Raw genomic sequence first — 25,661 nt, forward strand, 5'->3', positions numbered from 1 at the left:
AATCCCCAAAAATGTCTGCGAAGTTTCATAACGGCACACGGTGACGTCATGACGACTACGTCGTAAGTTACGATTTGTTAATTAGCAGCAATGTGGCAAAAAGTGAAAGCAGTGCTCTGTTGATTCATTTCAGGTAAAACAGTTTTGGTACAATTCTATTTTGTGAACCGATTATCATTTTGTCCAGAATCATGCAGCTCAACATCTATACAACATATGGGCATGTTAGCGCGTTTGCATAAACGGGGGACGGCGGTGAAGTTAAGAAAGCTTTAACAAACACTGAAGTTAAAAACATGAATTACCGGGTGCTACCGGGTACTCCTCGATGGTCTGTCCCATGGCCAGCAGGCCCAGGCGCTTCATACGGAGGAGCCGCGGACCCGTGTCCCGGGGCAAGCCCCCCCCGTGGTCAACGGGCCCCTCTCCTGACATGACGCCCGGAACCAGGCTCTTCAGAAACTCCATGATCCGCGACGCCTTTCTCTGGCTTTCACTCTGGCGCGTAGTCCGTCAGCCTGCACCGTGCCATGCTCCAAAACAATCTAGCTGTCACATTTACCCCCCCCCCCCCCCCCCCCATCTACCCCCGCTGTCACTGTCGGGGGCCGGTATGCGAGGCCCCAGAGATCAGACGCTGCCTCTGGAGTCGGCTTCAGTTAAAAACAGCTTCCTTCCTCTACTAGTTAGTTCAGACCGGGAGTGAGAGAAACTTTCTGACGCTGCAACTTTTACCTGTCTGCTCACCCTGGAAGCAAAAACAGACGTGCCACTTTTTTTTTTTTTTTTTGTCATGATGTCATCGGGAGTGTGAGGGGGGGGCGTGGCGTACTTTTTTTTTTCAGTGCCAAGCACACTATCTTGGGGTGGAACTAAGAAACATGTTCCACAGGAGATAACACAAGTCCGGGGCACTCGGCCAATCACAACAGAGACGAGGCGGAGGGGGCCACACCCTGCCGAGAAGGAGGAGGAGGAGGAGGAGGAGGAAGATTGACAGGCGGTGAAGGAAGTGGGGAAAGCTCTGGCTCGCCTGTGTTTACCGATAGCCTCTTATCGTCACCGCGGTGTCGTTACCAGTTTAGCGTTCACGCAAACACAAACGCTCCTTTGCCTTCTCGCTCACTCCCTCCTACAACACAAGAGCTCCACTCCCCTCGCTGTTACTTCTTCTGTTGTGAGGAGAAGCAGAATAATCAAAAGCGGCCTGAGATACGAGGTGATGACAGACTGCTGCGCTCTACTCGGCTGCACAGCTTCTACCTGCAGCAAACTCAAACCCTTCCAAGTATCCCGAGCGAGCTGGACTGCGCCGTGCTGACGCTGCCTGAAGAAATCATTACCGCTACAGCACCAACACAACCGGTCCTCAACAGCAACACAACGGCGTAACACTCCGCTAAAACCAAAAAGAGGACTGAAGCAGCGGCGTGCGGCAAACATCCTTTGAGATAAAAAAAGCCGTTTCTGCAGAGTTATTGTTACCGATGCACCAGAATAACAATAAAAAAAAAAAAAAACAGCACAATACTTGTTCTATCTGGCTCCAATTAACACTCCATTAAACATTTTTTTGTATTAATATTGAACCGAGTGGCTGTAAAGGGGACGTCAGTGCTGCAGAATGAAAGGAAAGCTTTTAAGCACTATTGTTGGATCTGTGGGCCCCCACACACACACACACACACACACACACACACACACACAGTATGAATGTTTTAGATACCCATTAGACAATTAGATGCTGATAGTTGCATGGGGACTACAGATGAAAAAATAGGCCTCTTGGCATTTACAGGGATGTTTTATTAATGTGCGTTGTCCCTAACCAAATAAACCAATAAATGGGTTGACGTCGCTTTGCTCCACACGGTTTAAAAACCTCATAATGCAGGTTTAGAACGAAAGGAACAAAATGAAGACGTGAAGATATAGAAGTTAAAAAGTTACTTTGTGCTTTAGCTTAGCAAGTGTAGTCAACACATTATCTAAAGTGACTGTAACGTGACGCCAGATCAAAGGTCTGTCCAGTTTGTGCTTAGCTGTTGTTTATTATATTATGCATTTAAGTTGGCATGAGCAGCGTTAACAGCAGAATCTAATAAGATCTCAAAGAGAACTTTAGTCTTTAGTATTTCTGATGCACGTCGTGCATAGATGAGTATTTCTGAGTGTGAAGATACTCAGGCATTAATGCGTTGTGTGTTGGACCAGTAAGTGCGTCACGTGAAGGAGTTGCTTACAGATTCTACTGCGGCGTGTGGGGATCTCTGTGAGATGATGAAACTGTTTTCAGTATAGAAGAGCTTTTCTTTTCCTATGTGGTGTCTCAAAACACCACCCAGTCCTCGAGTCATTTCAACTGTGTGTGTGTGTGTGTGTGTGTGTGTGTGTGTGTGTGTGTGTGTGTGTGTGTGTGTTTTGCTTTTATCCAAAGCTTGCCTGCAGAGTAAGCACACATAGTGGAAGATTGCAATGATAAAATGCAGTGCAGCAGTTTTGCTAGAACTCCGCCCTCTAGAGGCCATCTGGCAGAAAGCACAGCAGGATGCACTAAGTGTTGAAATCTACTGACAAGTCCAAAATCACTGGGAAAAAAAGAAAACGCTCAGCAAGATTTGATGGCAAACCACCAGAGAGCTTGTTCAAGCTACTCTGATAACTCATAAAATGTGATTAATCTACTGTTAAATTAAGTCTAAACCTTTACAATCTACACAGAAAGTAGCTAATAAACAGGAAACAGCATTAAGCTCCAAAGAGGAGAGAGAGAGAGAGAGTCAGAGACAGAGTCAGAGAGAGAGAGAGAGAGACAGTCAGAGTGAGACAGAGAATCAGAGAGACAGAGAGTCAGAGTGAGAGAGAGTCAGAGAGAGAGAGAGAGAGAGAGTCAGAGAGAGAGAGAGAGTCAGAGTGAGAGAGAGTCAGAGAGAGAGAGTCAGAAAGAGAGTCAGAGAGAGAGAAACAGAGAGAGAGAAACAGAGAGAGAGAGTCAGAGAGAGAGAGAGAGAGAGAGAGAGAGAGAGAGAGAGAGAGTCAGAGAGAAAGAGAGTCAGAGTGAGAGAGAGAGAGTCAGAGAGACAGAGAGTCAGAGTGAGTGAGAGTCAGAATGAGAGAGTCAGAGTGAGAGAGTCAGAGAGAGAGAGAGAGAGAGAGAGAGAGTCAGAGAGACAGAGAGTCAGAGTGAGAGACTCAGAGAGAGAGTCAGAGTGAGAGAGAGTCAAAGTGAGAGAGAGTCAGAGAGAGAGTCAGAGAAAGAGAGTCAGAGAGAGTCAGAGTGAGTCAAAGTGAGAGAGTCAGAGAGAGAGAGAGAGAGAGAGTCAGAGAGCGAGAGAGAGAGAGAGAGTCAGAGTGAGAGAGAGTCAGAGAGAGAGAGTCAGAAAGAGTCAGACTGAGAGAGAGTCAGAGAGATAGAGAGTCAGAGTGAGAGAGTCAGAGAGAGAGAGTCAGAGTGAGAGAGTCAGAGAGAGAGAGTCAGAGAGAGTCAGAGTGGGAGAGAGTCAAAGTGAGAGAGTCAGAGTGAGAGAGTCAGAGAGAGAGAGTCAGAGAGAGTCAGAGTGGGAGAGAGTCAAAGTGAGAGAGTCAGAGTGAGAGAGTCAGAGTGGGAGAGAGTCAAAGTGAGAGAGTCAGAGTGAGAGAGAGTCAAAGTGAGAGAGAGTCAGAGAGAGAGAGTCAGAGAGAGTCAGAGTGAGAGAGAGTCAGAGTGAGAGAGTCAGAGAGAGAGAGTCAGAGAGAGTCAGAGTGGGAGAGAGTCAAAGTGAGAGAGTCAGAGTGAGAGAGTCAGAGAGAGAGAGTCAGAGTGAGAGAAACAGAGAGAGAGAGACGACTGATGAGGCACAGAGATAGCCATCACCCTAACCCAGCACCACAATGGTCGGTGGAGCAGCTGTGGGTTAGTGTGGTTTAGTGTGGACCAGGTCCGTCATCAGAACAATACTCCAGCACAGGAGGCCTCAGATCACAATCACACCAGGAATGTGGAAGAGGAAGCTGTGGGAACAATGTGCAGCGTTCCAGTTCCAGCACACCCGCCTGCCTCTCGCCTCGTTCTGCTTTCAAGCGGCAGAAAACAGGAAAACTCTGTTGGGCTGTGGCCCAGAAGTCAGAGTAAACAGGTCGAGGTCTGTGTCACTTAAGATGAGGATCCAAACAATGCTGCACTGCCCTCTAGTGGTGCAAACAGACATCACACTCAAGAATACTACCCTGTCTTCATGTGCATAAATGTATTTTGACTACGGCTTGCTCTCCTTAACTATTGCGCCGTCTATAAACTATAACACCTATATATTCATTATACTATGGAAACACAATTAAAAAGTCCAGTATTAATGTATTTTGTATTTGTTTTTCTTATAGTTCTGGTAGGTTTTAGAGGTTTACGTCGATAAGGTTCCAACAGTCACATGTTCACTTATGCTCACGTCAGGAACCCGTCCGTCAACATCTGTCGGCTTTCTTCTGCAAACAAAGCCGGTCCGGCTGGTTCTGGCCGGTCCTGACTGACAGTCAGCCCTGAAGAATGTGAGAATGTGACCGGACCAGAACCTCAAATCACAACTATCCTCTCGTTGGTTTTGTTGACCACGTCACCATTCTGAGACGACGGCTACCGGACGCCACAGAGAAACAGTACTTAGAGGAACACACCGGTCCAAAACCAGACGGTTCTACACATGGAAGAATATTGATTATCGTCGAAAAATAATGCTGCTAAAAATGGAATCATGCAGCTCTTCTTTATAGAGCTGCATCGACTAATCGATGAGCCGAGAATCAAATTAAGAAAAATAAAAATCGGCAACTATTTTAATGACCTTTTAAGTCATTTTAACTAATTTTTCATGCAAAATAGGCAGAAAATGTTGTTTACAGCCTCACAAATATGGACATTTTGAGTTTTTCTCTGTTTTTCTCATTATGAAGTGAATATCTAGGACTTATCTTGGACTGGAACGGACATTATTTACTATTCTATGGACCAAACGTTTAGTCTAGAAAACAATCGGCTAATCGCCCTGTGTTGTTTTTACATTCAGAACTAATATATAATATATTTTATAGAATAAACCAGCCGGAGCTCTGCCCAATCACCTGAGTCTGGGTTCACACAGAGCTCACTGATCCGACACAAACACGCTCTCTCTGCTCGCCTATAAATACACACACACACACACACACACACACACACACACACACACACACACACACACACACACACACACACACACACACACACACACACACACTGTAACAGGAATTACTTCAAAGCTTTCGGCCTCTATGGAGATTAGGGCGGTACTAGTTCACGGCTTCTTTTTTATTCATTCTCTCTGTTTAAACTCGTCATTTCTGCACAGTTGAAGAGAAAGATGAAGCTTCACTGAGTGTTTCCAACCATCATTAAGCGGAGGAGAGAGACGGGTTGAAGCGAGGATACCGCTTACAAACAGCACCAACGTTAACTGCAGAGCGTCCACATGTCAACGTTTAGAAGATAAAGATGGACGCCATCGATCCACGGCTGTCCTCAACCGAAGACGTTTTAGTCGACTGATCGATGAGTTGATTTTAAAGTCGACAGATCTAAACTTCTACCAGAGATGTGCTCCTTAATGTCCTGGAAGATTAGTACATAAAACCAGGACATTTATTGACAGAACACAAGTGAAGCCGTCTGAGCGGAGCGTCGGCACAAAAAACGCCGATACCTTTCTATTTTTGGCAAAAAGAAAAACAAAGAGATTAAATCCAACACCCTGTTCTTTCCCACACTGCTTAGCTCGCGGTCTCAGTAAAACCCTAAAGCCTCACGGCACGGCGGAACACCACCCACTTAACCCCCGTGTGACGCACCTTAAGGCCATAGAGCGATGTGGTGGGGGGGGGGGTGGGGGGGAGGGCCGCCGCTGGAAGGAGACGGGAGGGTCCTCAAAGTTCACTGCACAAGAATCTGGAAACAAGAGAGAGAGAGAGAGAAAAATAGTCTTTAACGAGAAAACAGAGAGAAAGCGCTCTTTGACCACAGAACAGCAACATAAACAATGTACCTTTCAATACATTCAGACATTTCTACATTTGTTCAGCAGTGACCGATACGACTCTTGCTCCCAGGTGATAGGTGGACGGTTGGCCTCGGACTGTGACGGGATTAAAAGCACATCCTGAGCAGAGTAATAATCTGAAGATTACCCGCTGCGTCCAAAGAGGCCGTTACGTAAACGACCAGAGCCTCCGAAACTCAACTTTCCCTCTCGTTAATCGTCACGGCGACTGGAAGAGAAGCTCCTTTTATAGTCGGGTAATCTCACATCCAGCCACGAGATCGTCTCGTTACCGTCCGTCTCGCTGCAGAATGAACATTAACTAAAAAAGGCGGTTTTATTAGCGCCGCTTTAATACCAATAAAAGTATCAGAGATGCCTCTGATACAGCACCAGGTATCAGCAGGTCTGGGAGTCTATGCACCGATCAGATATGAGCTTTTATCATTCATCAGCATATTTACGCTTCATGGGAAACAGCATCAAGATGCGTCACTTGCTACCTGATCCGTACTGTACATGTGCAAACTAGCACGACACACCTGCGATTTAAAAAAACACTCTTCAGCACAGAACCGCTCGGCTCAATAACAGAGTGACATTATGACCCGGTGAACTTATTTTGTTGTCGACGCATCGGCCGACACGCAAACTCAGAAGCGGCAACAGGAAGGACTGAACGGTGTCTGAACTTCTCTACGTAGCTTACAGAACATAAATATGATCCAGGGTCAGGATTAGACCGTCATAAATACACAAAACCGAACCGTTATCAAACTGTAGTCAAACAAAAAAGGAAGGAAGGAAGGAAGGAAGGAAGGACAAGCCACCGAGTCACACAGCAGCCGAACAGAGAAGTAGATGTGTGAGAACCTCGACTCACACCGAGGACAGACGGTGAGAAAAGGTCAGCGTCGATGAAGTCAAAACAAAACCGAACTAAAGAGAAAAGAAAGAGCTCCGCGGCGCTAAAGTCTCGACACACAGCGACTCACGTACCTTCATCCACTCACCACAAAACACAGCGGAAGATGCAAATCGCTCACTTCTCACACTGACAGACGGTGTGAATAACACATCTGGCTTCCTGTTCCAACTCAGCGACTCCAAAAAAGAAAAAAGAAAAAAAAAAAAACTGTGACCACAGCAAAAGCCAAACCCTGAGCACATCCTGAACGCTGAAGCAAATACAGCCGCATAATGAGCCGCTGCTCTATATTTAGGCTCTCAAACATACATGTCACATCTCAACGTGGATCATTTGTCCACCAAATCCATCCATTACTAGTCTGAATATTGTACATTTTTTGGTGTAACTGCAACACGGGAGACGGGCTAAAAGGTCACGGGAGCAGAAGTGATCTCATCAATGGTTAACTTGACTTCATCCAATATCACCCTGCAACTTCCAGCACACAGTGAGGATGCTGCAAACAGGAGGCCGAGAGTCCATCCAGGAAATAAGAGGCCTGACGAAAGCAGAGATTGTCCCGTGTCCCCCAGCAGCAGCCTGCCGCCGCCCTGTGACCGGTCCCCTTCACAAAAGGAACCAAAAGGGACGTCCGACGCGATGCACTCGTCCTGAAGAATCTGGAGCGGCTTAAAGTCAGAAACGGGCCCGTGCGCTTCGGTAAAGCGGACAAAAAAGGAGGGAAGAGCCTATATCTGGCTCCCTCCAACCCAAAATGACAGGCCTGGCCCGGTTCTAATCACTACCTCTGGAGCGGAAACATTACCGGCTTCTTCCGAACCGGGGAGGACAAAAAAGGGAAGTGCAGCATAACAAAAGTTTCAACAGACATTCCTCTCGTCTTCAACTCGCTGCGATTGACGTCTGCTGCACAAATAGGACAATGTGAAGCGGCATTGTCCCGTCAGCGGGATCTAAAAACGAGACGTGAAGCGCCGGAGGCTCAGCCGAGGCCGTCCTGAGGGCAAAGACGGGGTGGTTTCTTTTGGCGAAGGCAGACCCAAACATCAATTATGCTCCAAAACCTCTCTCCCAAAGCCACGGGTAATCTTCCTCAGCAGGGCTCAATTATAGGCTATTTCTAGCTCGACTCCGTCCGTATCGCGCGCTGCATTACGCCGAAGTCTTTCAACTGAATCAATGAAAACAATGCCTCAGCCGCGTACATCGGGGTGAGGTATGTCGTGCTTTAAATTACACCGCACTGGGTTAGCTTCATGAACAACCATACAACTCCTTTTAATGTCTGGAGGCATCGTGGAACGACTTCACTGCTTTCAATCATTTACCAACTCGTGAATATTCTGATCGTCACCGGTTCACGGGGAATTTCCCCAAAAAACAGAATGAAAGGCCACAGCGACGCTGCGGAATCTCAATCCTCCAGAGATTAAAAACAACGTGTGTTAAATGTTCAAAGTGACTCTTGAGATGGGTGCTGGCAAAAGGAGAAGTTGGTTGAAGAACGATATTTAAATAAAAACGGCAAAAGATTTTCAGCCAAATTGATGTTCCACTCCCTCAAAGTATTATTTGCTCAGTTGTCCAGTTAATAATTCAGCAGAGTGCACACACACACACACACACACACACACACACACACACACACACACACACACACACACACACACACACACACACACACACACACACACACACACACACACACACACTGGATCCAACTGGTCAGTCCAGATAAGAGGTCATCTTATTACTGGCCAAATAAGTGAAAGCTCAGATCCTCCGACACAGAGACCTCAGAGGCCAAACAAGGATTTCCTTTCTGAGCTTTTTTCACGTGGAACGGGGTCGACTGCTGCGGGGTCAAAGGGCGTCGAAGCAGGTGTGGATATTTCTGCTTAGTCTAAAGACCTTTTAGAGACGGACACCACCTCTCCAACTGACCCTTTAGAAGTCAGGGAGAACCAAATGTTTAGGTTAGGAAAAGGAAAGAAAATGAACATAACTAAATAAAACTGAGTGTGCAAACCGCTGGTAGTAAGACACCAAAAACCTGTCAGTTGATAAACTACAAGACCTGAAAACAATCAACAAACTGAGCTGTTTTTGTATTACATAATATGTTCGTAGTCACCACTGAAATGCTGAGTTAGCAGTTAATCCTTGCAGTGTGTGTGTGTGTGTGTGTGTGTGTGTGTGTGTGTGTGTGTGGTGGGGGGGGCTTAGTGAGGGGCCACAGTGGGGCCGTTTTACACAGCGTGGTTTTTCATCCCCCGTGCTCCTCGATGCCATTAATGTCCGACCAGATTAAACCAAACACCCTAATTCACTGGAATTATGCCCCAGATAATCTCAAATGGATAGCTATGGGGGGGGGGGGGGGGGGGGGATTCCCTCTAGTTTGAGCACAAATCAGAGAATACACTACATCTGTACTGTCATCACAGGCTTATGCTGGCTGGGACGACGACGGAGGATCAGCCAGTTGCACAGATCCGACGTTCTAGCACCACGAGGTCTTCTTGTGTGTATAAGATGCTTAAACGATGTGCTCCACCTCCAGCACTGCACATGCAGACCGACCAGATTCCTCTCCGTCTGTATCCAAAGTGCCACAGCACTGCGTCTCCACAGACAGACGAAACAGACGCCTCATTGTGTGTCAGATGCACTCCAAAACGAGGAGAATGAAGTCCTCAGAAGGAATGCTGGCTAGATGCGAGGCTTGACAGTTCTCTCACTGTTGTTCCACTGCATGAAAAAAAAAAAAAAAAAAAAACACACCACCATGCTTTGGGCATGTTATGTCTTAAAGTACCTTTAAATATATTTTAAAAAAAATACACTAAAAGTTGTCTGCTCTAGAAGATTTAAACAAATAAATAACTGCTGTTTTGTGCCCCTAGACAAATAGTGCATAAAAACAACACAAGGGTCACTGAGTTTAACGTGTTTTAACATAACGTTACAGTATTTTGTTGACGCTTTTACTGTCTGACATGACTAGTTTATATCACCAAGACACACACACACACACGCACGCACGCACGCACGCACGTACACACACACACACACACACACACACACACAGAGAACTAGCTAAAGTTAAACATATGAAGACAACCACACAACACTCAAAATCAGTGCAATATAAATACACTGTGCAATACTACAATTACTCTGTCTGTATATATAATATTGTAGTTATTGTGTATTTTGTACTATTTAATATTCTTAACTGTTTTATTACTTATTTATGATACTTGTTTTGATCTTGTTTTCTTTTACGATGCCTCTTGTTTGCACTATCCACTCTGCTGCTGTGTTCCTGTAAATCAATAAAGGATTATCTCATCTCATCTTATCTTATAACGTCCATCATGGTAGCTTTTAGCTAGCGGCTAGCCTGGTGTTGATACTGCAAATGTTGAGCAGAAGGCTAACCAGCTAGCTAGCAGCACCCAGCCAGTTGTCAACTAACTACCGTTGTAGTTCGACATGCTAAAGTATGATAGCAAGGCTAACAGCACAAGCTACGCTACTTGGCAGCGTTACAAGTATAACTGACAACAGGAATTCTGAAGCGGTAGCTAGGCGAGTAGCTTCTGTTAGCATGCTACGGCTGCTAATTTAGTTGGGAAAAAAAGCTAACGTTAACGGTAAAGTTAAATCACGCGAGCCAACGTTAACTACGTTAACTACGTTAGTTAACTACGTTAGATAGCAAACCGCCGTGTCCTCAGTTATACTTTGATATTCGCATAAAAGATGACGTTACTCACAACTTTTTTTTGTTTCCTCTCTCTCTCGCTCTCTCTCTTTCTCGCTCTCTCTCCTCTTTTTAGTTGAGCTAGGTAGCTTAGCTTAGCTTGCAGACGTTTCTTTTCATTTTGCCGAACAAGCTTGATGAACGTCCTGGTCCTAGTCCTCCTCCATGGGAAGGATTTTGCGTAGTGGTGACGTTTTTTTTTTTTTTGTTTTTTTTTCTCTCTCTCTCTCTCTCTCTCTCTCTCTCTCTCTCTCTCTCTCTCTCTCTCTCTCGCTCAGTGTGTAGTATGGAAGCCCTGTGAGGACAAAATAAAGATCCTGTAAGTCATTATAATGAGACACTATCTCAAAATAATGACTTAGCATCTCATTATTATGACTTACTATCTCATAATAATGAGATGCTAAGTCAGTATTATGAGATGCTAAGTCATTATTATGAGATGCTAAGTCAGTATTATGAGATACTAAGTCATTATTATGAGATGCTAAGTCAGTATTATGAGATGCTAAGTCATTATTATGAGATGCTAAGTCAGTATTATGAGATGCTAAGTCATTATTATGAGATGCTAAGTCAGTATTATGAGATGCTAAGTCAGTATTATGAGATGCTAAGTCATAATTATGAGATGCTAAGTCATTATTTTGAGATACTAAGTCATTATTTTGAGTTACCAAGTCATAATTATGAGATACTAAGTCATAATAATGAAATACAGGATCTTTATTTTTTCCTCACAGTGCACTAATGGGCTTCCATACTTCGGTGTTGAGGAGAAGCTAGTCCCGCCTCCTTTTCGTTGTGATTGGCTCTAAGGGTGTACGCCCATATAAAACACAGCTTTCTATTCAGCATAGAAGTGCCAATCAAAAGGGACACACGACCTGTTGATTGGATGACGTCTTGGCCCCTCCCCCCCCTTCCCGCCCCCAACAGTGACGTTCACAAAGGGTGCGCTTTTTTATCCTGACAAGCGTACACCGGAACATGTACTAGGGAGGCGGGTACTCGGAGGTAAGAGCTAAATCCGCCTTAGAGAGAAAAACATGGCGGATATAAGGACTTTTATTAAGTAAACATTATTTAAGCACCACTTATAAACTGCGGAGGACTAAAGCTGACATAAATAATAAATGAATAAATAAATAACTCAATAAATAGATAAACTAACAACGAAAGAAAGGTAGAAATAAAAACCTAAATTATAAAAAATAAATATACTTAATTTAAAAATGAATAAATATGCACAGAAACAGAATAAATAAATAAAATGTGTTTATTTGAATACATAAGGGAATGAATAAATAGCAAAGAGAAAATATTTAATTGGAGAATAATTAAATATAGAAATAAATTATTCCAAAAATAAGTAATTTGTCAAATAAATAAATACACTTTATTATTATTATTTCTATTTCTGGGCATATTTATTTCTTTTAAAATCAACCTGCACATTTATTTGATAATTAAGGCTTTTATTTCTACATTCAATTTATTTACTTAAATTTAATCACGTATCTATTATACTGTCAACTTTAGTCCTCCATAATAAACACTACATTGTTAAAAATGCTAAAAGTGTTGAAAAACAAAAGTTTTGAGAATAAATACTTCATCTACACACATTATTACACCTTATTATAATGTATGACTTATTATTATCGCTTTCAAATAAATTGTCATGAAGGAACGTATGTCTAAATAAGACCTATAGAAACCAGGTCAATACAAATATTAATATTCAGGCTGCTCTTCTGTCAAATCACAAACCCAGTATGTTCAAACATAGATCTGTTGTGTCATATCTTAGGGCTAACAAAGCTTCTTAATATTTGTTAGTTGGATGATTCGACACCTAAAAAGAAACGTGTTCCCTAAGAAGACGTTAAACATATGAGAATAGAATCATATGTTAAGTCTCCATCACTGAAACAGAGATGGTGATCCTGGTTAAACACATATGCTTTTGATTTCTTCATTAGTCACTATAAGCAAATATGAGAAAACATAGAATGATTGTAATTTCCTACGTTTTTATGTTGGTTTGGCAGGTAAACAAAACAAAACAAAACAAACTGCTTAAAATGTAAAAGGCAAAATTTATTGTGTTTGGTCGTTGTTGCAAAAGTATATTGAAGCTGATGATGAAACCAAATGTCCTTGATTCCCTTTGCTCCACTTCATTTAAGAGACTTTGTATTCCTGCAGATGAAACCGGATCTCTGACTGAAAGGAAAGTAGCTCCCCCTAGTGGACATGTTGTGCATGGTTTCTCCTGGATGAATATGATGTGCAATATATCAAAATATACTTTGGACTAATTATAAGCATTATTTAAAAAGACACAGAAAAGCTGCAGCTGACGGATCCACGCTGACCGTCGGTCCTTCGGTGTTTCTGATGAGACTGAAACATGAAGGGGAATAAACACAGAGCACATCCAGGTGACTTTAACACGATTATGTCAATAAACAAAAACAATCAGAGCTCACATGTATCCGTTTGTAAATCGCTCCGTCAGCATGTGATCAGCTCACCTTTAGCTTGTCACTTCTTCTGCAGGTGCAGCTGGAGCTTTCTTCTTGCATTCTTCACACACGTGGTGACAGGACCTGTTGGGACGACGTTCTGCTCAGTGATCCAGAGTCATTGTAAATGATGAGCACAAACACGACACACGACGCTTATTTATCGTTTGTGTTTTATTTTTTGTGTCTCATTTTACTTCATTTTGTTTGTCGGTTTGATGCCTCGAGTAAAAATAAAAAATAAAAAATAAATAATAAATGTTTTTCTGTTCTTTTGTGTATAAAATGTTTTTATTTATGTGAAAACTAATAAACAAAGTGGAAAGAAAATTCATATATCTGGTCAAATGTGAGTAAACTCTGTACAAATTTATGTTGTATTAAAGTCATGTATCTGTACATAGTACTACATGTAGTACATGTACTACTATGTAGCACAAAACTACTTTTAAAAAAAAAAAAACTGCACGCCTCTTTCATATGAATTCAGATATATTGTGAATATTTGAATTGTAGTTTTATGTGTGCGTTTAATGATTGTTTGTATTTGTTTTACCTGCAGTGAAGCGGACTGTGACTGTGATTTTCTGGGCGTCTTAGTGTCAGTGTGTTCTGTACCTGTGTCCAGGACGAGACCAGGGACCAAATCCTGGTCGGTCCTCAAGACCGAGACCCTGAAACTTGCTCCGACAAGTTCCAACGTACGAAGCTTTCCCCACCGCGTAACCAAGGATACCAGCAACTACAGCACAACAAACGTGTGATTAGAGGCCGAAGACGCTACAGGTTAAAACATATATATATCATATACACACACACACACACACACACACACACACACACACACACACACACACACACACACACACACACACACCACCATGAAACGTCACCAGCTCATCACTCACATTAAGACGGGTCTTTAGAATATACGAGTAGCATTAGAAAGTCGTTAAATACTGGATGATACACACCTGCTAGTTTTGGAAAAGGACCAAATCTCTTTGATGAATTCCAAATGCCTGCATGGAAACTAAAAGTCAAACTTAAACCAAAATGAGGATATTTATACAAAACACTGCTTTCTTTCCATGCGTCCCAACGACGCGACGGGAGACCTGGGTTTGATCGTCTTCACCTTTGTAGAGGAGCCCACCGGTGACGGCCATGCTGCCCGCAGAGAGAGGAAGAGCTGAGGACAGAGGACACAAGTCACTGAGGACAGACGCCGAGCAAAGATCAAGACCAAAACGCGTTCACTTCCTGTCACCATCGATCCCGTTTGAGGTTTTAAATCTGACTGAACTTTGACCCGTGAAGTATGAAAGCTCAACATTTCGTCTGAAGGACTGTTTTGCCGCTTCATGTTTACACGACTGCTCAGTGAGAGACGTCCTGCAGCAGCTGCACGGCGGACGAAGCTCAAACAATTAAGTGCTGACAAAAAGACGTGAATCACCGACAGTCACAGTATTCCACACGTGCTGCAGCGGTGGGATTAGATCTTTGTGGGTGTGAACACAAATACTAAACCTCTTGTTGGTTTTGCAGCTCGTTGGAGCTGCAAAACTTCTCTTCTTCTTCTCTTCTTTTTTATTTTTCTGTAGACTCGGGTTGAACTCGGGACGCTCCCTGTCTCACTTAGAACTAGACCTCATCAGTGAGACACTACAGGCAAAAATATTGTTTGACATGCACTGATTATTTGACTTCCATAACTCGTCTTCTTTCAGACTAGAGGAAATAAAACATTTATTTTACTTCTTTGTTTGTTTACGTCTGTAGATTTCTACTAAATTCACCAAAAGTTACCATCACATAATGCCTCATTTGAATATTTAAACATCACATTTCAGTAAACTTGTAATACACTAAACACTGGTGTTGATGTGAGTGATGAAGTGGTGAAGTTTGATGGTGATATCTACTAGTTCATGTTGTGACCCTCTTCACCTGGAGCACTTTGACCGTCGCCATCTTGGTTTTTGACCAAGGGTCGAGCAACCAAACGCTGAATAACACGTGTTTTTAGGTGACCAAAAATATAAAAATTAACCGTCATAAAACGCTCTGGTAGAGACCTGTCAATCAGCGTGTAGCCCCGCCCCTAAAGCATCCCCTGCTTTATGGTCTGTTTGACTCTAAATGGAGCATAATGTACTAAATGAACATCATGCTGTATTGAAGAAGACTGTAAACTAGAGATTGAGACCATAAACTCATGTTTACAATGTTTACTGAGGGAATAAATCAAGAGAGAAGTAGAGTCATTTTAGACTAGACTTCTATACAACCAGAGGAGTCGCCCCCTGGTGGACACTAGAGAGAATGCACGTGGACTCCACTTTTTTACACATCTGATGGTTTGACTGTTTTTTCTACAACGATCAATAAGAAGTATTTCTGGAGATATTAAAAGAGAATACCTCTGTACCAGAAGCTTTCCTCGTGGCACTCCTTCCACACCTTTCTCAGGTCTTCTCTGTGGACGTGACGGTCCCCCGAGGGACACTGTAAAAACACACACGGGACAGGGTTCAGGTCTCATTTCGTCACGGAGGTTCAGCGATGGTCCACAGCGGTGACTCTCACCTTCCACCCTCCTTTCTCTGGACCAGCCGCCGCCACCGCCGCCGGTTCGTCTCCTCCCGTCTTCACGGTGATCGTCTCGGAGCTCATGATGCAATAAAAGCTTCCAGCTACGTTTTATTTAACCCGGACCAGAAGTGCGCAACTTTCTCTGGCTCGTATGCTTCCTGTGTCTCTCTGTCTTATCACGCTGGTTGTAATAGCTCCTCCCTTTTTTTATAAGCCGGCCCCAATAAAGAAACACACTAGAGCCTCTGGCCATTTAAAAAAAAAACAACTTCTAAAATATAGAATTTTGCAGAAAAAATGCACAATATTTACAATTTAAAGGGAAAGTGAAAAACAGTGACGCACAAAGATGTTTTCTTTGTCCCATCATGAAGCTGCAGCGTTCAGGTCAGGTTCAGCTCTGTACAGCCTCCCACACCTGCAGTCAGACACACCTGTGTTTGTGGAGGTGATTCCTTTGTGTTGTTTCACTGAGTATGTGGAGTATAGTATCATAAACAACATTCCACTCTACCTGTGCAAACAAGCGTGACCGTGACATTAGAATCAGTCAGTCACTGTGGAAATGTTTATTGTAACACGTCCTGTAGTTTACTGTACTTGCAAACGTAAATATTTGATCTAGTTACATTAAATAACAATTAAATGAAATATAAAAGTGCGTAATAGACATGTAATCGTTGTAGCTAAGAGGACAAAGGAGTGCTGAATATGTTACTTCATTAGAAGTTTATTCCCAGGAGATAAAGGTCAGGTTATTAGACGTTAGATCAAAGAAAGGTTTATCACCACTGATAAAAACATGATATCAGAAACACATTACATAATCATTGATTTGATCATTTCAGCAGGACTACTCTTCTTTCACTAAATGTAGAAATTCCACTTTCATGTTAAGTATTAAATATTAATTACATTTTTTTCTTTTATATCAAAAAAACAGTAAGAAGTATGAACATGTAGTCAAAGCTCCGCCTCTTTAAATCAGGTTAAAGAACGACTTATTGATAATTATAACAACAATAACAACACCACTGCTTTTACTACTTCTTCTACTACGTCTAATAAAAATAATAATAATCTTTATTCATACGGAACTTTGTGCAAAGTTACAAAGTGCTTTACATGACCGACATAAAATACGTAATAAATATAAATAGTGTGATATAAAAAATAAAAAAGCAATAACATTAAGAAATAAGATATGTTGGAAATAAACTGATGTGCTTGCTTTAATAAAAACTTAAAAAATTATATAAGAGAAGTGATTTTATATAATCACTAGATATAATTTAACTATATATATATATGTATATATACATTTATTTTTACTATTAACACTTTAAAAATATAATTATAATGTATAATATAAATATATATATATATACTTTTTAAATAAATTAAATGTAAACCACATTTTGATGTTTCATTTTTACCTGTTTTACTTAAGATTTCATTAAACTTTTATATTTTTTCTTTTTGCAAAATGAACCAAAACACTGACAGCGAGGAAGATCTTTGGTAGATAATAATGAGAATAAATATGAAACAAAAATGAAATCAAACCCTCGAAACAAAAAATAAATCTGGTTTAATATAACACTATATATATATATATATATATATATATATATATATATATATATATATAACACTATTACTAAACTTGTTTACAGGATATTTAGTCAATATATATCTACAGAGGAAACCAGGAAGCAACAACTCTGAATATAAATACTATTGACTACAGATACAAATGCAGTATAAAGTATTATATTTCCCTCTGAGATGTAGTAGAGTACAAGTATCAACTAAGTTTAAATACAAGTAGTACATTCCACCACTTTAAATCAACTGCTGCTGCTATTATTATTATTATTATTATTATTGTAAAAATAAACGGTGGCTCTGATCAGTTATTGCGGCGATATTCTCAGGAGGCGGTTTGTCCGGATCCACCTTGAAGGCAACACGAGTGAAAACGGTTGCGTTCAGGGCCTTTTTTTCATAAGCTCGTCAATTTATGTTCTTAGTCAAATATTAAAAACAATATTACAATATAATATTGTATTATATAATATATATGTATTTTATATATAATAATACAATATTATAAATATATCATAAATATATATAGTATATAATAATTAATTATATTAGTTAAACAATATTATAATTCATCTTAATGTTTCTGATATTTAAAAGCAAAACAAACGTATCTGCAGCTGAAAGTGTCCGTTTGATTTGAGTCATATCACGGATGTCTAGTCACCTGACAAGCGAGTGTTCACGGCGGATAAACTTTAAAGCTTTTTGGGGGACAGGACCAACTGAACACATCGCAGACGTCTCATCAACCTTTGGTTGGGCAACGTTGCTCCCCACATCGTCACGAAACGAAACGTAACTCACGTTAAATCAAACGCACCGCCACTAACCTCCGCCCGGCTGAGTTGACACTGAACGAACCCAAACAGCGGGTTCACAAGGGGGCGGTTACCCTCGTGACTGAAGGGACCAATCAGATTCCATCGTGGGCTGGGTTTCCAGCTTGCACGAGGAAACTCTGGTGTGTTACGTGTTCGTAAAAAAAAACCCCCTCTCTACACCAATCAAAAACGGAGCTCGCGCAGCCTGTTTGGGGAGCTCCGACCAATCAGACGCTCGTATGGGAGGGGCTTATCCTCCTGTCTTCCGCCTCCTCGTGACACGACAGCTCGAGTAGCCAATCGACGGCAACTGGAGGCGGAGACCGCGTGCAATCGTCGTCAGTGGGCGTGGTTTACGCGCGCAAGGCCCGCCTATTGGCCGGTCTCTGGACTTCCCACAGACAGTTGTATGTTTCATAAAAATGCACTCTGATGCGGCAAGTAAGTAGTAACCTTACAGAGGCTTGTTGTTTTTTTTTTACTGCATTAAATTGCGAAAAACCCTCGCGGACGCTACAGAGCTTTAACCGGAGAGACAAACAAGCCGCGTGGTTATTTCCTCAAACCTACTTTCTGCAGCATTTAGGAGGAGAAGCGGATGAATTCCGTGCTGGTTTAGTGGCCCCCTTTGTATTTGCCAGTGCTTTTTCTTGGGCGACAACAAAGGGAGGATAGCGGGTGTAAATCCAGCTGTTTTTTTGCACATGCAGGAGGTTTTGTTTGACTCGTTATTTATTGTGTTTGTGCAGCGTTAGCGGTGCACTAGTGCACTAGTTAAACCCACAAGGGCTCCTTTTTGTTTAATGCTAATCGGCCGCGTTGTGGTGTTTATATTCATCACCACTGAGGACGCACTGTGCGGGTTTCCACTCCAACTTTAAAGGACGAGCGGAATGTTGCTGCATATCGGGGACATTTTCCTGGTCAGCTGCGGACTGTTACAGAGATTGAGAATTGTGACGCAGTTGTGTAAAAACATCTTTCAGTGCTGCATCGCTGTCGGGCTTTGCGGCACCAACTCCAAGCTGCTGCTGCACACTAAAAAGGCGTCTGCGCAACGGGTTGTGCGCCAGCAGCCATATGATGATAGATTTTTTTTTTAAAGACGATGTAAAATGCATTCAATCAGTTGGAGTAAAAAAAAAAAAAAAAAAAATGTTGCTACAAAATAGTTGTTTTGTCAAAAGCTTGGGAGTTGTAGTCCAGCTTCCAACCGGAGCTCAGGCTTCAGCGGGCTCTTCTTTAGCGGAAGTGGACTACAACTCCCACACGCCCAACTCTCCAGATACTTTGTAAACTCTGTGCAAGTTGCGCGTCTGCACGGCTATTTTAGGTATGCAGCTCGTGCTATCTGCTCAGCTGCGCGCGTGTGTGTGTATATGTGTGTGTGTGTGTGTGTGTGTGTGTGTGTGTGTGTGTGTGTGTGTGTGTGTGTGTGTGTGTGTGTGTATGTTGTTTTTCCTAGAAATAAATAGAAAGCATCGGGATTTGATGACAGCTCTCGAGGAGGAGATGGGAGAGTGGGGGGGGGGATGCATAGATGACATTTGACGACCAAGGTAGCACGCGCGTCCACGTATGCTCGAGCTCGCGTGTCTTTTCTAGGAATGCAGAGAGTCACTCCCTCATTTTTTATTTTTTCCTGTCGGTAATTTTTTCTCTCTCTTAAAGTAGAAATCACACTGAAGTAAGTTGGAAGAGTGGATTATTGATTACTGGCACATTAAAATAATAAAAACTCCTAGGGTTCTTGACGATGATGTCACCTCCTTCTCCTTCTTGTTGTTGGGAGTCTTAAGTGGGAGCAGCAGGCTGTGAGTTGTGCTGTAGTTTGATTATTTCTCTCTCTTGTGGAAATAGATTTACAGCTGAATTCCCACTTGACCACACTGGCCAGCATCCATAAGATCCACCACACCTTGCACAGGCTGGTAAATACACACTGGCAGCTTGTGTATTTTATATATATAAATATATATATATAAATATATATATATATATATATATATATATACATCTATGTGTGTGTGTGTGTGTGTTTTAGATGCGAGTGTGTACGCGTGTGTCCTGCTCATGTGGCTTCTTGTTTTGATAGAACCTGACGGAAGACGTTGGACAGGATAGCCACCCCTCAGGTAACGTCAGGACTTTGTCTTTTCTGTATATTTATATCTATAGATGTATATTTGTGTATATATATATATATATATATTTATGCATGTATTGCTTCTAATTCTTCCCCAGCGTGTTGCTCCAGAGCCATGCCTCCGAGGAAAAAGAGGAGACCCTCTGCAGGAGATGACATGTCGGCCAAGAAAAGTCGCCAAGACAGGTGTGACTGTTTTTAAATTATTAAAGAGGTTAAATGTGTGCGTGAATACTTGCAAAGACATAGTAGTACATTTAAAAAAAAAAAACCTCTCTTCTTCCTCTGCAGTGTTTTCAGGAAACACGAAACGCCACAAATCCGCGAGGAGGAGACGTTTGCCAGTAAAAGATGCCTGGAGTGGTTCTATGAATACGCAGGTGAGAGGGTGTTTTAAAGGCGTCGTGATACGTCGTGATACGTCGTGATACGTCGACGTGTCGTCACACCTGTGTCGTCTGAAACAGGCTGCGATGACGTGGTGGGTCCAGAGGGGATGGAGAAGTTCTGTGAGGACATCGGAGTGGAGCCGGAGAACGTGAGCACGTCTATCTCTTCTATCTCTATTCATTTAAACATCCTTTTTTTTGGGGGGGGGTGGGGGGGGAGTGGCTTTTCTCATCACTTAGTTTTTATAATTAATAATCAGGTCACTACTTATTTAACCGTCTGCTCTCTCACTGGAGCCAGTGTGAAGTTTGTCCACTCTGGGCTTCTGTAGAAACTAGGGGCGAGTGTCATTAGGGTCTTATCGATACTAGTACTCTTATTGGTTCTTTTTTTTATTATATTCGTGAGGAAAAAAAGACAATTAAGAACAACGTTTCCTTCTCTCTGATCATGATGTGAGTCTCATGCTGTACTGAGAGGAGACAAAGACACAAAGAGACAGACGAGGACGTCTCACTCTGGAACTAAAAGTACCGACAGCAGAACCGATAACTTAATCACTACTAACGGGTTTTTACTGGTTTTAGCTCAGAGTTCCAGGGACTCCCTTTGTAGATGTAAATGTTTTTTTCTAAATAAAACACTGAGATCCTTAGTCTCAGGTGACTAAAACACCGTTGTGAATATTCTATGTATTATATGTGTGTGTACCAGGTGGTGATGCTGGTTCTGGCCTGGAAGCTGGATGCTCAGAGTATGGGCTACTTCACCCTGCAGGAGTGGCTGAGAGGAATGGGCTCGCTGCAGTACGTCGCACGCCGACTCGATCGAAAAGGAATTCTTCGTTTGCGTGAGTTTTTTGTTTTTTCATAGCGAAGTGTAGATTCTGTCTGAAGCGTCTTCTCTGCTGTCGTCAGGTGCGACTCCACCGAGAGGCTGAGGAACTCGCTCGACTACCTGAGGTCTGTCCTGAACGACAGCACCAGTTTTAAGCTCATCTATAGATACGCCTTTGACTTCGCTCGGGTGAGTCGAGCTAAGACTCTCTCTCTCTCAATCTCTCAATCTCTCACTCACTCACACACAGTTATGAAACATTGGGATTGGGTATTGGCGAGTCTTACTGATCCGTTATCACGTTATCGTGTCTTTTAGCAGCTCGTTCACGCTACACAAGTGTCTCTAGCTACCCGATCCGAACGTCCTGAGCGGTACCGAGCGTGAAGACTCTCACCAGAGATTGACGCACTCGTTAGCCACTTCCATCATCGGCCGTGGACTGACCGAACGCAGAGTTAGCCAAGAGCTAGCAACACGTCAGCAAGCCGGCAATATTTTACGCTGGAATATCTCACCAAAAAGCCTCCAAATCACAAATTTGCCTTTTTTTTTTTAAAGGGCTTTACAATCTGTCAAACATACGACCTCCTCTGTTCCCGTTGGAGGAAAAACTCCTTTTTTTTAACGAGGAGGAATAAAAGTTTACGGCTGATAAAGGAAGGTCATCCAAACTAGAAAACCCAGCCAGTGTTTCAGACTCTTTACCAACGAAAGAAGCTAACGAAAGAAGCTAACGAAAGAAGCTAACGAAAGAGTTTCAGTCAGCAACAGGTCTCCCTCCAAAGCTCTTGATCTAATGAGGTCAAGAACATTTGGAACGCTCTTATCAACAGTCCACAGTGACTGAAGAACAGCAGCTCTGTTGTAGTGAATGAAAACATATTTTAGTAACGGTAGCGGTGTGTGTTTTTTTTTGAGGGGGGGTTAACGTAGAAGGTCATGATGTCACTAGACTGGTCGACGAGTTTTCATGACGCTGTGGACGTTTTTTTGATCGGACAGGAAAAGGATCAGAGGAGTTTGGACTTGAACACCGCCAAGTGCATGCTGGGTCTTCTTCTGGGGAAGACGTGGCCTCTGTTTCCTGTGTTTAATCAGTTTCTAGAGGTAAGAGTCTCATGTGTGGTCGTGTGTAGAAACACATTGTTTTAGGGGAAGTTTACTTGTCGCTATTTTTGCGACCTTAACATTTTTTTTTTTTTTTGTGAATGTAGACACGCAGACGACGGCGCTTTACGGTGCTGGAAATCCAAAATACGCCCCAAAGCACCTTGAATAAATTAATGAAACAACGGCTGCTGGCATTTTCCACGCATTTCTTTTTTTAGACTAAGCCCCGCCCCCTCGCTGCTACTCCGTCAAGCTGTCAGAGCTACGTTACCATGGAGCCCACACTGTAACTAACTGAAAAAACGTCTTTTTGTGAAAAGGATTTTCAGAGAGCAGCAGACACAGAGTCACAAGTAGAATCATTTTCCCATGGACGTCTATACAATCTGACTTCTTTTAGCAACCAGAGGAGTCGCCTCCTGCTGGCCAGCAGAGAGAATGCACGTTTTAAGACGCTTCCTCATCGGGTTCACATTTTTATCTAAAGACTAAATCTAAAATAGCTGCTAAAATGAACACCGCTATGGAGCAGAACCGAATAGTTGTCTGATGCTACGCTATGATTGGCTAGTCGGCGTTCGAGGGGCGGGACATGACGCGAAGGGGTGGATTCCTATTGGATCAGGGTAGTTGAAACTAAAAAGGTTATTTACGTAATTCATTTGTTTTACTGTTCCTCAGCAATCCAAGTACAAAGTCATCAACAAGGACCAATGGTGCAATGTTTTAGAGTTCAGCAGGACAATCAACCTGGACCTCAGCAACTACGACGAGGACGGTGCCTGTGAGTGCGCACGCACGCACACACACACACACACACACACACACACACACACACACACACACACACACACACACACACACACACAGTTTTCTAATGTGGTCTCGTTCTTCCGTCAGGGCCAGTTTTGTTGGACGAGTTTGTGGAATGGTACAAGGAGAGACAGATGTCATAGGTCCAGAGAGGAAAAACAACAACGACGAAAAACACAACTGTGACAACAAACGACTATGAGAATCAACAACCAACAAGTAAACAATACAACAATGGTAAAGCAGTGACTGTGGGCGCTTCCTGGTTGAGGGGGGGTGCATGCCGCCCAGAGCGCGGAGGCGGAGTCATGTCCCCTACCGAAGTTGCATAGAAGCTTGCAGCAATCATCCCCCCCCTTCGGGTGGCATTGCTCTCTCTCACTGTGACTTGTCATATTGCTGTGTGTGTTTGGATAACATGAGAGGGAGGAGGGAGGAGGGAGGGGGGGGGGGGGGGGACCGACCAGTCCTCACCCCGTTAGAAAAAAAAACAAAAAACATTCATGCAGTGGGTGGGGGAGGGGGGGGGGGGGGGGGGTCACTTTGACTCCGGGCACATTTTGAATAATATGAATGATGGACGTGGAACTTTTTTTTTTTTTTTTTTTGGACAGATGGTCGTATGTTTAAGTTCTTCGAGAAGCACACTGTGTCAAATAGCGGTTGATCGCAGGTTCTCTGGTTGCCTGCGCTGTTTACTTTAACTTGTGCCAGTGATTCGTTCTATTTTCTCCCCCTCCTGCTGTTTTCTGCTCCAGCTAATGCTAACAGTTTGCTAACCCCCCCCCCCTCCCTCCTCCTCCAGACCTCATAACACCAAACAAATCAGCATTGCTGCTTACTAACTCTTATCACAGTACAGCGGTGAGCCACTCGCGCTCCGGTCAGCGTTTATTGGCCTCGTGCGTCTACGTTGTGTAGGTAAGAGTATTATTGTGCCTCGAAACATGGAAGTCACTTTGTGTGTCCCACACACGTACCAACAAACCCAAATGTGTATATAAATATATCTATATACACACTCACACAACATACACACTGAAGTGGTCAGGGATTATTTCAGGATGAACTCAGACTTTGGGCTGTGTAATGAGTCGATTTAGAGCTTGTTGGTGTCTGTTTTGTCCTTTAGTCCACCGATAGTTTCTTACTAGTAGCATCTCTCCCCACCCCCCCCCCCCCCCCTACCCCCCCGACAGTGTTATTAATAATAACGACAGTGGAAGACCGGTGACCCTTCTCAGGACGAGGTCCTTTAAAGGCTTGAGTAGAAAGGTAGGTTTGCTTTCGTTGGGATCTAAATCGGTTCCACTCTGACGGTTTGGAACTGCGTGACGATGCTACGCCGTTCTTTTCGCCTAGTATAATGTTCTCGTAACACATGTATAAATTCTTTGTCTTTGGCCGTGGTGTGATGCTGAATCGTCGAGATTTAATATTTGCATGCATGCTCCGACAGAGCCTTTTGTGAATGGATGAGATTCTTTTCATTTTTTCCATTTTTCAGATGCGTTTTTGTTTTTGTACAAGAGTTTTGTGCTTGATTTTTTGATATTCACGATCATGTTCTCTTCATTCTGATGGACGACATGATTGTGTCTATTGAGACCTGGAACACACCTGTAACCTCACGGTGGAGCAGGAGTTCCCTCCTGCATTCAGCCCATCTTAAGGCATCCTCACACGGCTTCAGGTGGCTGCAGCCGGGATCTAATTTTATTTATTTTTTATTTACACGATGCGCATAAAAACACACACATTGAAAATGTATGCTGTGAAGATGAAATGCAGTGAAATCCACTGCAGCTGAAACTGTTTGAACGCCTCTGATGTCGTTAACGATGCGAATCGTCAGCGTCGCGTCTCGAGATAGTTGTTGGTTTGCTTACCAAATACTGTGTAGAGATCAATGTTTTAGTATTTCTCCCATGACAATGCAGGAGGATGAACACCCTTGTCCCAACTGTATATATGTATGTAAACTATGTAAGTGTCTATATGTCTGTTTTCACTATAACCTAATGTCTATATACATAAATAAAAGGGTTTATTAACTTACT

The 25,661-nt window shown here is 42.8% G+C and overlaps 2 protein-coding genes across 5 annotated transcripts; one reads left to right on the forward strand and one right to left on the reverse strand.

Moving 5' to 3' along the window:
• Positions 1-12,826: 12,826 nt before the first annotated feature.
• On the reverse strand, positions 12,827-16,048 carry ociad2 (OCIA domain containing 2). The gene is made up of 7 exons (XM_068725505.1): positions 15,868-16,048; positions 15,702-15,786; positions 14,414-14,467; positions 14,250-14,297; positions 13,894-14,017; positions 13,285-13,359; positions 12,827-13,153 (listed from the first exon to the last, which is right to left on the reverse strand). The coding sequence occupies exons 1-6, from the start codon at positions 15,952-15,954 to the stop codon at positions 13,287-13,289; spliced, it is 471 nt and encodes a 156-aa protein (XP_068581606.1). The 5' UTR covers positions 15,955-16,048; the 3' UTR covers positions 12,827-13,153; positions 13,285-13,286.
• A 2,622-nt stretch (positions 16,049-18,670) lies between these two features.
• On the forward strand, positions 18,671-25,659 carry dcun1d4 (DCN1, defective in cullin neddylation 1, domain containing 4 (S. cerevisiae)). Of its 4 annotated transcripts, none has more exons than XM_068725262.1 (11): positions 18,671-18,743; positions 20,163-20,233; positions 20,398-20,437; positions 20,547-20,634; positions 20,740-20,828; positions 20,916-20,986; positions 21,553-21,644; positions 21,756-21,864; positions 22,681-22,785; positions 23,470-23,572; positions 23,689-25,659. In XM_068725262.1, the coding sequence occupies exons 1-11, from the start codon at positions 18,725-18,727 to the stop codon at positions 23,742-23,744; spliced, it is 843 nt and encodes a 280-aa protein (XP_068581363.1). In that variant the 5' UTR covers positions 18,671-18,724; the 3' UTR covers positions 23,745-25,659. The 4 variants fall into 4 exon arrangements, with proteins under 4 accessions (XP_068581363.1, XP_068581364.1, XP_068581366.1 ...); XM_068725265.1 differs by lacking the exon at positions 18,671-18,743 and adding an exon at positions 19,830-19,989; XM_068725263.1 differs by lacking the exon at positions 20,163-20,233 and having other exon boundaries at positions 18,725-18,743.
• Positions 25,660-25,661: the final 2 nt, after the last annotated feature.

The sequence above is a fragment of the Cebidichthys violaceus genome, unplaced genomic scaffold, assembly GCF_023349555.1.
Source record: "Cebidichthys violaceus isolate CVI_PGR_0920_01 unplaced genomic scaffold, fCebVio1.0.p SCAF_35, whole genome shotgun sequence".
Lineage (NCBI taxonomy): Eukaryota > Metazoa > Chordata > Actinopteri > Perciformes > Stichaeidae > Cebidichthys > Cebidichthys violaceus.

What these genes read in the sequence shown, in the direction of transcription:
- ociad2 (XM_068725505.1), bottom strand. Translation starts at nt 15,954, where the DNA reads ATGAGCTCCGAGACGATCACCGTGAAGACGGGAGGAGACGAACCGGCG. An exon ending in CAGAGAAAGGAGGGTGGAAG is followed by an intron (nt 15,787 to 15,867) that starts GTGAGAGTCACC and finishes GTGTTTTTACAG; the next exon opens with TGTCCCTCGGGGGACCGTCA. An exon ending in GGAAAGCTTCTGGTACAGAG is followed by an intron (nt 14,468 to 15,701) that starts GTATTCTCTTTT and finishes CTCTGTCCTCAG; the next exon opens with CTCTTCCTCTCTCTGCGGGC.
- dcun1d4 (XM_068725262.1), top strand. An exon ending in GTGGTTCTATGAATACGCAG is followed by an intron (nt 20,829 to 20,915) that starts GTGAGAGGGTGT and finishes CGTCTGAAACAG; the next exon opens with GCTGCGATGACGTGGTGGGT. An exon ending in TGTTTAATCAGTTTCTAGAG is followed by an intron (nt 22,786 to 23,469) that starts GTAAGAGTCTCA and finishes ACTGTTCCTCAG; the next exon opens with CAATCCAAGTACAAAGTCAT.